This window comes from Spermophilus citellus (genome assembly GCF_964194105.1).
Source record: "Spermophilus citellus genome assembly, chromosome: 3".
Classification (NCBI taxonomy): domain Eukaryota; kingdom Metazoa; phylum Chordata; class Mammalia; order Rodentia; family Sciuridae; genus Spermophilus; species Spermophilus citellus.
The window spans coordinates 123,237,613-123,255,160 of record NC_138184.1 but is presented as its reverse complement, the minus strand read 5'-3'; the positions used below and the strand labels follow the sequence as shown (position 1 = coordinate 123,255,160).

The 17,548-nt window shown below is 31.2% G+C and overlaps 1 protein-coding gene across 1 annotated transcript in view; it reads right to left on the bottom strand.

Annotated features, from left to right (window-relative positions):
* Positions 1–17,548, bottom strand: part of ZPBP (zona pellucida binding protein) — a gene marked incomplete at its 3' end in the record, with an annotated part of 99,984 nt that overhangs the window by 70,693 nt on the left and 11,743 nt on the right. The window contains exons 3-4 of the mRNA XM_081288247.1: positions 13,176–13,301; positions 5,263–5,412 (exon numbers count right to left, since the gene is read on the bottom strand). Coding sequence (XP_081144373.1) covers positions 5,263–5,412; positions 13,176–13,301 — 276 coding nt within the window. The remainder of the gene's footprint in view (positions 1–5,262; positions 5,413–13,175; positions 13,302–17,548) is intronic.

Here is a 17,548-nt window from a genome sequence, read left to right as displayed (position 1 = left end):
CCTCAATAAGACTCCTAGAATGCAAGAAGTAAAATCAGGAATCAATAAATGGAATGGATTCAAACTAAAAAGCTTCTTTAATGCAAAGGAAAAAATTAAGAACATGAAGAGAGAGCCTACAGAATGGGAGAAAATCTTTGCCAAAATCTTTTCCTTTGAATGAAGGGAAAGGAGGAAGGATGAGAATAGTTTCAATAGTTATGCACCTCAGACAGAGCATAAATCTTCAGAATATATAAACATTTCAAAAAACCTTATATAAAAAACCCAAATAAAACAATCAATAAATGGACAAAGGATCTAAACAACCACTTCACAGAATAATAAATACAAATGGTCAACAAATATATGAAAAATGTTCAACATCTCTAGCAACTAGAGAAATGCAAATTAAAACTACATTGATTACATCTTACTCCAATAAGAATGGCAATTATCAAGAATACAAGTAACAATAAATGTCAGCAAGGATATGGGTGGAAAGGTACACTCAGACATTCTGATGGGACTGAATATTGGTTTAACCACTCTGGAAAGCAGTATGGAGATTCCTCAGAAAACATGGAATGGAACCACAATTAGACCTAGCTATTCTACTCCTCATTTTATATCCAAAGGACACAACCACATCAATGTTTATAGTAGTCCAACTCACAATAGCTACACTATGAAACCAACCTAAGTGCCCTTCAACAAATGAATGGATAAAGAAATGTGGTATATAAACACAAAAGAATATAACTCATCCTTAAGGAAGAATGAAATTATGACATTTGCCGGCAAATAGATGGATCTTACGAATATCATGGTCAGGTAAATAAGAAAATTCCAAAAAAAAAAATCAAAGGCTAAATGTTCTAATATGCAGATACTAACTCACAATGGGGGATGAGGATAGAAGTTAATTGGAGTAGACAAAGGGGAATGAAGGAAAAGGAGGAAGGATGAGAATAGGAAATACAGTAGAATGAACTTGACATAACATTTCTATGTTCATTATTGAAACTCTACATCATGTACAACCACAAGAATACTCAATGTACATATAAAAAGTCAAAATACATTCTACTATCATGTGTATCTAACAAGAACCAATAAAAACATTAAGAATATAACCTAGGGAGTCTTGCCCCAGAGTTTGTGCTCTGAACCACTATAATGTGATTCCCAAGACTTTCTTCATCTTACAGTTATACAATTGCCAACACTTTTTTTTCAAGCCCATCCCCAAGTCTCACTGAAGAGATACAAGAAATATAAAAATGACAAGTAATCCATAACAATACCAAAGATCAGAAAGTTCACCTCAAATATAGAGAGCTCCAATGTTCTTCAGTCAACCAGAGGGGTGTCCCTGCCTGCTCCTGGCTTACACTGCTGAAGAAGAATTCTCCACTTACAATGAAGTGAATGCTGCCATTTTTCCACTATCTGACTTTTGTTGTTGTTATTGTTACCAGGGATTGAAATCAGGGACACTTAACCACTGAGGCATATCCCCAGGGTATTTTTTTATATTTTATTGAGACAAAGGGTCTCACTGAGTTGCTCAGGGACTTGCTAAATTACTGAGGCTGGTTTTGAACTCAAGATACTCCTGCCTCAGCCTGAGCCCCTGGGATTACAAGCATGTGCACCAAGCTCCTACCTACTCTTTTAAGTTACACTATCGAAACTAGGATTCTATCTACTTTCTTAGTTACTTCTGTTTTTTATATAAACACTAGACAGCTTCTAATTGCTAAAGAAACATCTACTGGTTTCATCTATGACCAGGAATGAGAACCACACAATGGTCTCAAACAGCATATAGTAATAAAGAAACAAAATTACGAGAGCAACATAAAATAAGGAAGAGAGATCCAAGATAACTAATGTCATACAAAATGAGTTCCAGAAGGAGAGACAAAACAGTGAAGTAATGAAGGACAAACAGGAAAAATATCCTATAAACTAAAAATAAAGATGTTACCAGGAGAAAGAGGTTCATCAAAGAGTAAACAAGAACACTGAATGCCTAGATACAAATCTTATAAATTTGCCACACACTGATTCAACTATAGCATAAAATAAATAATGCACACATTTATCATGTATATACATAAACATACATCATGATTTATAATATCAAATATATATAATGCATACAAATGTCACATGAAATAACTGAACACATGAAGTCAGAGCTGTAAACTAGAGCAAGTCTCATGATAACACATGCAGACAGAGCAAGTGCCTCTCTACCTGTGGATTTTAAGAGCAACTTTTGCTTTCCAGAAATTTGCAACATATCAAGCTATTGCCTCAGGCAAAAGTCTGAATATAAAACAACATACTGTCAAAACATTCTCACAATCTCAAAAGTACTTTCTTCTGAATGCCTAGTGGAAGTCTACATAGACACACACAATAATACAGGATTATCTCATGTATATAAGAGTTAACATAGCAGGATTAAAAAAGGAAACTAAGAAAGTAGAGGCTGTTTGTAGGGTTGGCTTTTGGCTAGTAAACATTTCCCTACACAGATGGATCTCCCCCGCCACACACCATCATAAAACTGTTTCCCACTTGAGGCTCTGAACACCTGTCTGTCTTCTCAGAGGCTTGATTTTTTTTATAGTTGGTAGGCACAGAATGCCTAGGCACCTGATTAGTTCCTAATTAACACTGGCTACTGAGATTCTACTGCATCTCTGGGCAGAAACATGGCACATGTTACTGGACTTTCACTACTGAAGAAAGGAGAAGGCTCCATGCAACCCCTCAGTGAAGGAGACTGTAGGGATCTTTTACAAAGATTACTCCTATCACCTTCCTATGCCTCTTTACCCTTGATGATCCTATTGTTTATCTTTCACCTCACCTATGACACAACTATATGCTGTGTCCCTTACATCATTGTAAGGAATCAACTAAGGTGCAGAGACTCCCCCAACAGCTTGTAAACTAAAATCCTCCAATTAAAATCAGAAAGTTTAGAAAAAAAGAAACAAGTCTAGAAAAAATGAAAATGATAAAAATGACATAAAAATCAATACAATACAGAAATTTTATATTATAATTAGAAGAAACAGTATCTAAAATAGATGACAATGATTAAAATCTATAGCAGGTATCTTCAAAACTTTTTGTCTTATGTTCTCTTCACAGTTTTAAAAATTACTGAGGATCATAAAAAAACTTTCATTTGGGTTATATGTATCAATATATACAGTACTAGAAATTAAAATAGAAACTTTAAAAATATATGCTCATTAAAAGTGAAAATAAATCCACTAGATAACATAAAAACATTTTAGGACAATATCTTTTCAAAAACAGAGAGAAAATAGTATTGTTTTATGTTTTGCCATTTTTTAAAGGCCTGGTTTCATAAAATTCCACTATATTCTTAAATTTATTTCTGCATTCAAGTTGATATATGAACATAAAAATATTTTCTTATACAGGTATATAATTGGAAAAAAGCAATCTTTTCAGGTAACCATGAAGGTTCTTTTTTTGACATCATACACACTCACCAAGTGGGGAATTTCTTAAAAATTTGTTGGATGGTATAATCTGAAACCATATTAATGAAATATCCATCCATTAATTTCTAGTACTTTGAATGAGTATTTTCTGCCCATGCAGGGTTTTGTAACATTATGTTCAAGCAATTCAAACACTATTGGTTCACTATATACAAAGCTTCCAAATACTGACCAATTCCATTAAATGAAGTCAAAAGAAGTAAAACTCAGCTGTCTTCACATATGAGGAAGCCGTCAAGCTCATGATGGTAGGGACATGGTTTCTAAAATTCTTAAAAAGTTAACTGTTATCACTATTAACAATGAGGACCAAGATATCTGTTGTTGTTACACTAAAAATGGTTCTACATGAAAAAAGTGATGTGTATCTCTTATAATTACATAGGAGTTTTTCTTAAGAGAACATCATACTATATTATTAAGATATACATAGAAAAAGTGAAGAAACATTTATTCAAGAAAATGTAAAGTCAGAACAGTAATCATATGAAGCAAGTATTTGGGCCAAGAACTATTCCCTTTCTGCCCCTCAGCACAGCAGAAGAGATGATGATTCCATGCCAACTGGTATAGAGGAGAACACAGGGCTCTCTCTGACCCTAGCTCCCAGTTGTAGGATTATCTCCATGAAAGGCAGAAGCTGGCTCCATTTCTCAGGGCTCAAGGTGACGCACAATATCATAGTGGAAGAGTGTGGCAGAGAGAAGCAGCTCACATGATGATCAAGAAGGAGAGAGGAAAAAGACTCCACTATCCAGGTACAAAATATATACCCAAAAGCTACACCCCCACTGCCCACCTCCTCCAGCCACACACTACCCTCCTTCATTTACCAATCAGTTAATCCCCATCAGGAGATTAATCCACTGATTAGATTAAGGCTCTCGCAGCCCAATCATTTCTCCTCTAAACCATCTTGCATTGTTGCACATATAAGCTTTTGGGGAACACTTTATATGCAAAACATAACACTACTATAACACATAACCACAAATTTAATTGCTTAAATAGCACACTTATTATCTCATAGTTCTATAAAGCAGAAATCCAAACTGAGTCTTTCTAAGCTAAGATCAAGTGCATTCCTCCTTTCTTAATTCTGTGCATTAACAATCAAACTTTTAGGAAAGGAATATACAATGTGCTACCTAATACTTATTTAGTAAATGGCAGTGTACTAGTAATCATGATACTTAGAATTTAAGAGTGGTTCACAATAAATCAACATCATCATCAGAAAACATGATTTATACAGCCCCTACTTTCATTAAAAAACTTAAATGTATATACATCATGACATTCTCCTTTAAAAAAAAAACCAAGCCCCATTAACTATTCTGTGCCCCAACCACATCAAACTACACAAAGTAAAATAAGCATGGCAGATTCATTTTAATTAAAAAAGACCAAAATAGCAATTTCCCTTTAAAACAATACTGTTAAAATATTTAAGTATTTTAAAACATTAAGGAATATTAAGCCAGGTTGGTGGTGCATGCCTATAATCCACCAGCTCAGGAGGCTGAGGCAAGAGGATCACAAATTCCAGGTAAGCCTCAGCAACTCAGTGAGGTCCTGAGTCACTTAGTGAAACCTTGTCTCAAAATTACAAATAAATAAATAAAAGGCCTGGAATGTACCTTAATGGTAGACTGACTCTAGGTTCAATTCTCGGTACCAAAAAGAAAAAATAAATAAATGATATACAATTAAATTCATTTCTTACCATATACAAGATATTTTAGTTGAAGATTTTTAACAATTTCTTCCACAGTAGGTTTATACTCAAGAAAACATGTGTAAACTCCACTCATAGCCTCCTCGAAGTTCTGGAATATAAGGCTTCCTGTGGATGTTACTTGTGCAGTGCTGTTTTCTAATAAAGCAATAAGATATAGTTGCTTAAATTACATAAGACAGGAAAAATACAAAACAGTTATTAAGCAGAGTCAAACCACCAAAATGTATCTACACAGTCATTAAAAGGAGTTGGGAGCAGAGCTAAACATTGCTTCAGGTACTTGTTTACAGTGGGTGCCAGGCCTACCTTCTTAGTTTCAGATTTTCACTAATCAAAGTTCATCAACTGTGTGATTAAGACACTAACAATGTAATGAACATAATGAGTTCATAATTCACCCCTTACATTGAGCAGAGCACTATCAGAAATATAGTATATATAGATACACATATACATTAAATGTATATACATATACATGAATTATATATATTATATACAGAATAAATACATAATGTTATTTTATATAGTATATATCTATATATACTATAAAATACTACATATTTTAAATGATGAATTATTTCTGACTTCAATAAGCTTACAAACTGTGTATGAAATCGATAAAACAATAGAAGAAAAGCTAACAAAATATTATCATTAATAAATATTTCTGTCACTACCCAGAGTGTAAAGAAAAAATTGGGTTATAACCTTGAGGGATGAAAAAGAAACATATAGAATATTAGATCATCTTACTTGCCCAAGGTCACAGAACAACAGAGGTGCAGTATTGGGAGTTAGAATAGGATATAAACTCCCATTTTGTTTCAACATATCTTATGAAGTATCACATAAGAAAAAAGCTATTATTGTAAAACAGAAAATAAATAAATGTGACTTTGAGGTATTAAGCCCTGGCTTTGAAGTCTACTTGTTAATATTGTTAACTACTTAATCTTGTTAACTACTTAATCTTTCTGAAGTACAACTCTTTCATTTGTACAATGAAGAATCATGATATTTGACAGTCTACATAGAATTGTTATATGTAACAATTATAATAAATATGAAGGTATCTGCAAAGTCTATACATTATCATTCAAGTAATATTTTATTCTGAAAGTTTATAACTACACTTTTGTATCAGAAACATTCTAGGTATTAAATTTTACCTAATAATTTAATATTCCATTTATTAGAATTATCTCAGGAAATGGATGTCTACCTTTTCCTATTTTAAGTAAATGATTAAATACTTGTAAATTTTAAGTTAAAAATTCTTCAAATTAAGACAAAGATGAGTATTCTTAATGCTGAAATTTTCATTATTAATTAATTTTATAAATACTGATTGAGTTTTTAGTACATGCGAAGCCTTGCTTCAGATATTGAAGGAGAAATGATGGATATACCCACCCTCAAGCAATTTACATAGAGCAATATGCCTTGAGAACTCCCATTTCTATATTCTGGATGAAGCTGAAAAACGTGATATAAATTTAGAATACATTTCTGTTGTAATGCTTTTTTTCATGAATATCTTTTAATAAAAATTACATATTAATGTTAACATGTTAACTCTTCTAAAATAGATTATAGAGCTTGCAAGTGTTTGATATCTATTTCAACAGACCAATCACCTCACATTAATACAACAGAAAGTGCCTGTAAATTTTAAAGAAATCATCAATGAGGTCATATATTTCTTGGCAATAATTTGAAATGAAAGTTTGCCACACAAAAAGTATCAACAAATGTATCAAAATATTGATTTAAATATCTACTACAAATGTTAAATATTATGAGTTACAGAAAACTAAGTAGCATTAAAACTATAATAAAATGCCATCTGACTATGAAAAAAATTAAAAATTGCTCTTTCAAAAGATATCCAGAGAATGTCATATTCTATAGAAGGACTCATTCTATAATATTGCTTGTTAGTGATCATTTCATAGACCCTTAAGTGACTAAGTCTAAATAGAAATTCATGAACTCAAGTGCTATGTACTTGACTTTGATAAGACAGTTTAAGAACATATGCAGCAACAGATATTCAATATTAATGTTTCATTAGTTAGTAATACTTCCTTTCTAGCTTATATAAAAATTCAGAGTTGAACTAGATCTCTAGAAGTCCATGTCTTAAAGCTCTAAAATTAACAAAATTTAAGCTAACTTAATTATAGCTAATTATTTTTGAAATAGGTTTATACTTCTGATTTCAGCTCAGAAAAGGAAAATGAATGTAACAGTACAAACCCATCGTTACAATAAGGAAAGACCAAGGAAAAGCTGCCAATTAATAGTTTTTCTTGATTTATAAAGAAATTGAGGTGGTAGGGCATATCTGAGGATAGATAGGGCTTAAAAGCAGAACAAAGATCTGAGCATTTTTTTTCAGCTGCTACATAAATTGTGGTTATGGTTTAGATCCAAAATGACCCCACAAAGCTCATGCGTTGAGGAGTTGGTCCCCAATGCAGCAGGGTTCAGAAATGGGGTCTTGGGAAGATGACTGGATCATTATAACTTTGACCTCAATGAATTAATTCATTTTTGATTCACAGCTTAATGGATTTGGGGGTGAAAGGGCTAACTTTGGTTATTAAAGTGACTCTCAGCTTCATAGCTGCCATGAGATGTAAAGCTTTGTTTCACCACATGTCCTGGCCATGATGCCCTGCCTCACCAAAGGCCTACAAACAGGCCAACTGATTATGAATTGAAACCTCCAACACTGTGAGTCAAAATAAGTCCTTCCTCCTTTTAAGTGTCTGTGTCAGGCATTTTGTCATAGCCACAGAAATTTGACTAACATGGTAAGAAGATTCAGCCAAAATTTTTTGATGAGTTGTTAAAAGCCAAGTGAAGACCAATGTAAAAAAATGAACCCTCAAGGGATCACACACTAGAAAATTGTGCAATGTTATAAGTTTTTCATTCACAAACTCCTCCCGTGCAAACAGAAAGATCAAAGGAAACAAGCTTTCTACAAGAGCTGTCTAGAAGAATGTAGGTTTTGCCAAAACTCTACCCACACACACTTTTCCCCACACCTCCTAATGGAATGAAGCTTTTAAATACAGAGAGAAACAAAACTGTTACCTACAGTGCTAGAGAAACTTGTTGCAGCTCAAGAAACAGGAAGTAGGAAAAAATGTTTCAGCCTTGGCAAAAAGTCAGGAAGAAGTGCTAGGTCAGAATTACAGCTGGAGGAGGACCCAGAGCAATCATGAAGGCTAAATTCCCAAGAAACTGAGATCTTTTGCTTGTCAAAGATTAAAACTGAATCAATTCAGAGAATGTCCCTCTTTCTGAATTATCAATCACTAATAAACATTTAATTTTTTTTAAAAAATAAAGCAGTGGAATAATGCTGGCAGGGCTGCAAGAAGGACTTTCTGGGCATCTGTCCAAAATAAGAAATCCAAGGAAAGATTACACACTAGAAAAAAATTCTAATGAATCCAACTATACCTTAAACATTTTAAGGGTATTTGAAGATTTCAATGCACTGAATATAGTCACGGCAACAATCAATATCAAAGTCCGAAAACTTTTTACTAAGTTAACACATCCCTAACATTAAAGGATGATTACCTCAAAGCAGAAAAATATCTACTTTCCTAGTCAAAATGTCCAAGTTCAATAAAAATTGTCATATGAAAAGACAAAAAATTGGCACATTCACAAGATAACAAGCAATGCTAAGGACAAGACTCTTTCATGGCATAGGTATAAAAATTATTGATGATTAATTTAAAATAATTAATGTGACAAAAGATATACTGGAAAACAGAGACAATATGTAATATCAGTTAAGTAATTTTAGAAGAGAAATTCAAAGTACAGAAATGATTAATTGAAATAATAAAACTATACACTTATTCAAAGTGTTTATTGAAACACAAGGAGAAGAAAAAAAGAAAATATGAAATCTACAGTACTATATTAGAAAGGGTTGTGTAAGTGTGATGGAATATCAGGGAATTATAGAAGATGTGGTGGCACAGAATGAGACCAAAGGTATTTGAAGACACAACAGTTGAGAATTTTCAAAAACTAATGATGTCAAACTACAGATCCAAAAAGCTTAGAAAACACATGCATAAAAATATAACAACCAAACAAAAATATACACAAAAGAATCAAATCACTGGGCATGGTGGTGCATGCCTATAATACCAGTAACTCAGGAAGCTGAGAAAGGAGGATTTCAAGTTTGAGGCCAGCCACAACAACTCAGTAATGCCATAAGCCACATAACAAGACACTGTCTCAAAATAAAACAATATGATATATCAAAGTGCATAAATGCATTCTACTGTCATGTATAACTAAAAACAAATTATTTTTTTTAAAAAAAGGCATGAGTGAAATCTCAGAAGGAGAAGAGAAAAATAATGGCAGAAGCAATAGTGTAAGAGATGACAATTTAGAAACGGCCAAAATAAAGAATCCTGTGTTTTTTGTTGTTGTTGTCATTGTTTTTTGTTGTTGTTGTTTGTATTTTGACACTGAATTACTAAATAAAGGCTTAAAGTTTGAAAAAAATCCAAAAAGAAAAAAATAAAAATAAAATAATAAAAAGAGCTGGGATGTAGCTTAGTGACGATTGGGTTTAATCACCAATACCACAAAGAAAAAAAATAGAATCAAATTGCCAAAAATGAAAAGCCAATGGTATTAGAAAAAATATGATACATCAATCACAGAAAGACAAAGAAACACAGCAGATTTCTCATTAGAAATTATGCTAGTAAAAATAAGTGTCATCTTTAGAATGTTGAAAAAAAAAAAAGACTGCAAATCCAGAATTCTACCACCAGCAAAAGAAAGACATGCAAATTAGACACAAAGGACATAATATGGGTAAAACAAATCAATAGTTTGAAAACAGAAAAATAATAAGAGAAAGTCAATGAAACCCAAAGCCAATCCTTCAAAAAGATGATACATTTTTGAACATGTAGCCAGAAAGAACAAAAACAAAGAGGACAGAATCAACAATCAATCAGGAGGGAATAGGGCCACACTGCCATAGAACCTGAATATATTTAAAAGATAGGAATATATTACAACTACTTTTTTACTACAATTTTGTACACATAAAATTGACAAGATGAAAAATCCAACAAGCTGGACAAATTCCTTGAAAGTTGCAAACTACCAAAATTCATACACTGGTGATAATCCTATTTATTCCTCATTGAGACTGTATCTATAAACTCTGTAAGTCAGACTGCAAACACTTTCGACTTCAGAAATATACCTTATTCAACCAATGCCTTTTCTTTCCAATATATAAATGGAGAAAAAATTGCTGTACTTACTGGAAAAGGTTATTGTGAAAATTAAATAAAGAATGTGTAAATTGTTTAGAATACTATCTCATACATAGTAACTCTTATATACATATTATTATATTTATAAAATTCATCGTTAAGTGAATAAGCCAGACACTGAAAGACATATATGCATGATGGTACTTATACATGGAATCTAAAAAAGCCAAACTATATAAACAGAGAAGAGTTATTGTTAGGGGATAGAGATGGGGTAAACTGCCAGCTGTTGGTGCAAGGGCATGAATTATCAATTAGAAGACAAATAATTTTTGGAAATGACAAAAAGTCCAACAGTCTTGCTAATAGTGTATCTTAAATTTTAACAGCAGGTTAAAGGATGTTTGTGTTACTGTGCTTCAAAACTTCCATATATCTTATAAACATTTGTATATGTAATATATTTCAAAATATAAAATTAAAATATAATAAGTATAATCTATATTATTCTTAAACATGGTAAGGGTAGGTTATAGGGGAAACCAAACACATGAATGTGTGTGTGTGCTTATATACATTTGTGTAAGCATTTAGAAAAGTGGGAAAGTTGACACATCAAAAAGAGATAATTCACCAGAGGACTATCAGGGTTAGAGTGAGAAGTACAGAACTTTTCAGAAGATATGCATTATTATGTAAATGAATACTTGAATAAGAGACAGACTGACCAAATCTAAGAATCGTCCCCCACATTTCACAACCTATCTAAACAATTGAATATTTTTCCCAAAGGAATATACAACTAATTACATAATCATATAATTTCTTTGGTTCAATTTTAGTCTAACTATCTTTAGAATATTGAGTAAATAACTAAAGTGCAGTATACTTTAAGCTACAGACCAAAGGTGCTTTTCTCCTTTACAAACTGTAAGAAAATTAAAGCTTTAGCTGTTCTTTCTGAAATAAAAGTGACCCTATGATTAATAAACTTTAAAACCTAGTAGACAATGAACTATAAGATGCCACAATCACCAAGTTAGAATATTAGAATTCCATGACAATAGTTTTTATATACATAAAAATACACTGTATTGATGTGATTTTATCCTTACCTGGAAATAACCACAAAGTAAAATAAAATACTGCTTACTCCTAAAGGATAAATTGAATTACATACTATACTTTGTGGTATAAACTGCAAACAAAACCTGGCCAACTTAGAGAAGAAAATGTTTCAAATTTCAATTTCCAAATCAAAGAACCAACAAACAAAACAGAAAAATTCAACATTTAAATGCTTCTACTTTTCAACTTAATAGTTTCAATACCAAATATAGAATGTATTTAAATTATAATTTTGTATTATATGCTGCTATTAGGAAACAACAAAAACAAAATGTGATTATATTTTCAGTATCAAGTGGTTTTACACTTGAACCATTTCACTGATTTAAATAAGTTACCGCTACCAAAACTCTTAGAATTTCTTTTACTGACTTCTTCTGATTCCGTGAATACATGGTACAACTCTTCCTTCTATGTTACTGTAATGAGGCAGAAGTTATATCTGATATTTTTATCTCCCACAAAACCCAGCACAATGGTATCTACCACATAGTCACTGACTACAGGATAGTAGATAACTCACTTTCAAAGAACCAAAAACACCTCCCCTAAAGAGATTAATTCCTTAAAGTTTGAACTATTTAGGATGAACATTAGTATTATGAAAATGAACATCCCTCAATTAAATAAAAATATAAATTAAAACATGTTACAAAATAAATATTTCCTACAAAAGCCTCTTTAGGAAGACTGTGAATAATTATACTTTCCTTCATCTATGATAAGTAATACAATCTTGCAGATTTTAATCCACAGGTATTATCTCTAATCTATAAATGGTTTTTTAAAGGAAAGAAAAGGAAACTAATTAAAAAAAAACACCTTTCCTCTGAGGATATGTAATTCATCAAACACATCTTTAGTATGAAATTCATTAGTGCATACTACCAGCAAGAGAATAAATAAAACCATCTAGGGCTGGGGATGTGGCTCAAGTGGTAGTACGCTCGCCTGGCATGCATGGCATGCTGAGTTCAATCCTCAGCACCACATAAAAATAAAATAAAGATGTTGTGTCTACCGAAAAAACTAACTAAATAAATAAATATTAAAAATTCTCTCTCTTTAAAAAAATCTAAAGTAATTTATATATATATATAATTTATATATATAAAAATATATAAGCTTTTATCAAATTAGAAATTTAGAATAAAATTAAAATATGCATTTAAACTAAAATATGAAGGTGGATAAAATGGCAAGGAAGTCAGATATATAAATTAATCTGTATATGAAGAAACAATGTTTTTTGGAACAGAGATGCTTAGAGAACTCTCCAAATACCTCAATCTTCTGGTATGTCTATGTGGAATAAAGAAAAGTAAAATATAGTAACACCATCTAATGGTAGACCTATCCAGAAAGAAACTACAAGAAAAATAATTGAAGAAATAGATAAATAGGTAAGATATAAGTATTGTTTTTTAGCTCTGAGTACATTTCAGATTCATCTTTTTAATTATGATAGTTGAAATAAAATCCTACCTGAAACAATTTTTCCTTTCGGCCCATGCCATTGGAATGATGGATCTATCAGTTCGGAATTTCGCAGTCGTTGGGTTACACATAGCACATGTGGACTCTTTTGATGGAGCATGACATATACTTTCACTGAAAATAAAATATTAAAATGTTCCAATAATATTTTATGTTCTTTCTTTCTGTATTTGCCTTATATTTTTATAGACCAGGTAACAATCTTTTGCAATATTTCTTTGGATTATTTTTTTCTATTACTTGATGATATGAGCTAAATTTCACTGCAACTATGTAACTAACATTAAAACAACACAATGTATCTTGTGTATATGTGTGAGCATCTATGTGTTAGTGAATATGTTTGTGTGAGCATGCAAGCTTATGTCCTCAACATGAACATAATGCACTGGTACTTTTTATTCAGAGCTCACATATACTGACTATATCCCTCAGAGTATAACTTAAATTACACAAAATTAATATGATTCTTTATCTAGACTTGATGTGTATTATAAAGACATTAAAGATGAGCAGAGGTTATAAATAGTTTAAATTGGAGGAATAATACATTATTCACAATGATATAACACAAACCACTGGATAAAATAATCCACAGACACTATCTCTAACCCATAAAAGTAAACAAAAACATGCTTTAAGTTTAAATATTAAGCACTATGTCCAATCCTGCTTTAAAATTTAAAGAATTATGATGAGTGAAAATAATACTCTTCAGAAGATAAAAAAGGAACACTGTAAAGATTCAATTGTTTTGCATTCACTCATAAGTAAGCTTTTAGAAAATGCTAACTCTTCACTGATTCACCATATGCAAAGATTTTTGTGATTCATTAAAATAAAAATTGTTAGCCAGGCACTGTAGTGCATGCTTATTATACCAGCAGCTCTGGAAGCTGAGGCAGGAGGATTGTGAGTTCAAAGCCATCCTCAGCCATTTAGCGAGGCTTTAAGCAACTCAGCAAGACTCTGTCTCTAAATAAAATTTAAAATAAATAAATAAATAAAATTAATATTGTTTCTGAAAATGAAAATTTTTCTTAACTTTAAAGAGACTGCCTTTAAAGTTTTGCCATAAAACATGATGTTTCTTTAGGGAGAGGGAGCATGGGAGGAATAGATGAACTCTACATAGGGGAGAAGGGTTGGAAGGGAAGGGAGAGGGCATAGGGTAATTAATGATGGTAGAATGTGATGATCATTATTATCCAAAGTACAGATATGAAGACACGAATTGGTGTGAATATACTATGTATACAACCAGAGATATGAAAAATTGTGCTCTATATGTGTAATAAAAATTGTAATGCATTCTGCTGTCGTATATAAATAAAAAATAAAAATTAAAAAATGATGTTTCTTGAAAGTACTTTCACATATGTATATCCCTTTACAGGTTCTGAAAACTCCTAAGTTATTTGTTTTTATCATAAATTGGTATTGAATTTTAAACTTTTTCTATATGTTTGAGGTCATCATATAGCTTATTCCTTCTTGAACGAATTTAAATGAATCCTTGATATTAAAAGTTTACTTTCCTGAAATAAATGAAATTGGTCATGCTATTTTACTTAATTATTGTTAGATATAATTTACAAACATTTTCTTAGGCTCCTTGCAACTATGTTCAAAAATGGAAATGTGTGTAATTTCTTTATACTACTCTTGGTTCTTTTATCATTTTAAGCATTTATTATGATATATTTCATATTCATTTTCAATATTTATTATAATTAAGATGAATATCAGATCTAAGATTATAATGGCCACATGAAATAAACTGGGAAGACTCCTATCTGTAAATTTTTTCTGAAGGAATATGTAATTTATTTTCCTGGTACATTTATTTTTAAAGAGAATAGGAAAAAATTTTTTGCATTAACAAGGCTGAATTTACTTGGTTATAAGTCTACTAAGTAATTTACTGGAAGCTATTTTAGAAATTTATATTTAAACTAGTTATTAAAGTTAATACAATAATATTTTTTCAGATTATAATGATTTTTTTTAATTTCACTATCTTCATTTGCAACACTTTTTTGTACTTTATTTTCTCATAAAAATTTATCAAAAATGTATCTATTAACATTTCAAAAAAAAGTTTTTGATTCCATTAAACTGTACTACTTTATTGTGGTCTCATGAATTTCTGTTCTTCTTTTTCTGTCCTATATTTCTCAGCTGAAACTTTTTTTTTCTCTTTTCTAACTTCTTGAATAAGCACTTACCCCATAAATTTTCCCTCCTCAACATCACATACTGGCTTCTCTCTTCTCCAATACCTATTTTTTCAACCCAGAATTTATTTGGTATGAAGCATAAATCTAAGTTCCAATTCATTCATATATATATATATATATATATATATATATATATATATAAATTTTTGCCACTCTTTTTCAATGTATCTCACCACACCTCCTTTCACATTCTCTTCCTTAACCAGGACAAAGCTGTACTGATTATCACTCCTTTGTGATTTTATTCATGAAAGTACCTAATGTCTCATCTTTCGAAAATCAACACAAATATGCACAATTTTACTTTGGCTCTTTGATAGTATCCATGCCATTATTGTAATGGCACTAATTTCCACTAAAACTCCTGTACACATTTCAATCACAACAACAACAGGTGAATCCAAAAGAAGTTCCCAATGCAATATCAATATACAAAAATAAATAATATTGCTGAAAATCAACAATAATACATTAAACCATGTTACTAGAAGGGAGATAACAGAGAATGATACACTGAAATTATTCTGTAGTCAGATAAGACCTTTGCAAGGAAGATTTTTAGACTCTAAAAAAAGACAAAGTTACTCACAAAGAAATCATGGGAGAATACACATAATTTTTAATTGCCAAGTTATGGATATGTATATAAACATACATATATTTATTTAATTATATAATCAGTTTCCAGAAATTCAATTCTTGAATACTGACTCTAAGATGTATTTTGGAGTTGAGGTTGTAACTTAGTGATAGAGCACTGGCTGAGCATGTTCAAGAATCTGGGTTCAATCCACACCATACATGCACAAGTGTGCACACAAAAACACACACAAACACAGTATTTGGAAAATTAAAGCTTTATGAATGTCTAAAACTTCTATAAAAGGGAAGAGGAGACACTAACAATAAAAATTATTAAGAAATATTATGAAGTTACACTAAATAAAATCATAGTATGGTTTAAGAACAAACACTAGTATTTCTAAGGGAAAAAAGAGAAGTATAAAAAACTGATATCTGATAGAAGTATCTCATCACTGGAAATAGTACAGGTTAATAAATGATGGCAAAAATTCATACACACACACACACACACACACATATATATATATATATATATATATATATATATATATAAAGTTGAATTTAGATTTATACCTCATACCAAATACAAATAAACCTGAACACAAATTATTATTTAAGTAGATTGTTAAAATAATACCTATAAAGGTATTATAATACTTTGCATTATAGAGAAACTATTTTCTTTTTTTAGCAAGCAAATTAAAATATTTAATTGTGCAATGCTTTAATAAGATGTCAGATTTACTCAATGACCAAATTACAATCCATATTTCAACTATGAAAATGCATATTGTATGTCCCAAAGATCTTTCTTTGGCATTGGACCATCATCTGTGCTTTTGCTTTTAAGGCATCATTGGTAATGAGCCTGCACTTACCCCTACCTATCCTGCCAATAACCATTGAGAATTATTATCATGTAAATTGCAGAAGTTTGTTACTAAGACAATGAATTATAGAATACAATTTTAGAATTGTATTCTATAAAGACTGTAGAATATAATCTTTCTTCTTTTAGTTGTAGATAAACACATACTTTTAATTTATTTTATTTTTAAAAATTTTTATTTATTTTTTACATGAGTATTATTATTATTGTTGTTGTTGTTGTTTGCATTATAATTCTTAATACATCTTTATACCACAATTTATCATATCTGTGTATATAAGATATGTTGACACCAAATTAACATCTTCATACAGTATTTTGTATAATGATGAGGGTCTCCTTCCACCATCCATGCAATTCCCCTTCTCCCTCCCTTTCCCTCCCACCCCTCTTCCCTATCTAGAGGTAATCTTCCTCCCATGCTCTGCCTCCCTACCCCATTTTGAGTCACCCCCCTTATATTAGAAAAGACATTAGGCATTTGTTTTTTGGGGGATTGGCTAACTTCACTTAGCATAATCTGCTCTAATGCCATCCATTTCCCTGCAAATGCCATGAACTTATTGTTTTTTAGTGCTGAGTAATATTCCATTGTGTATAAATGCCACATTTTTTTATCCATTCATCCATTGAAGGACATCTAAGTT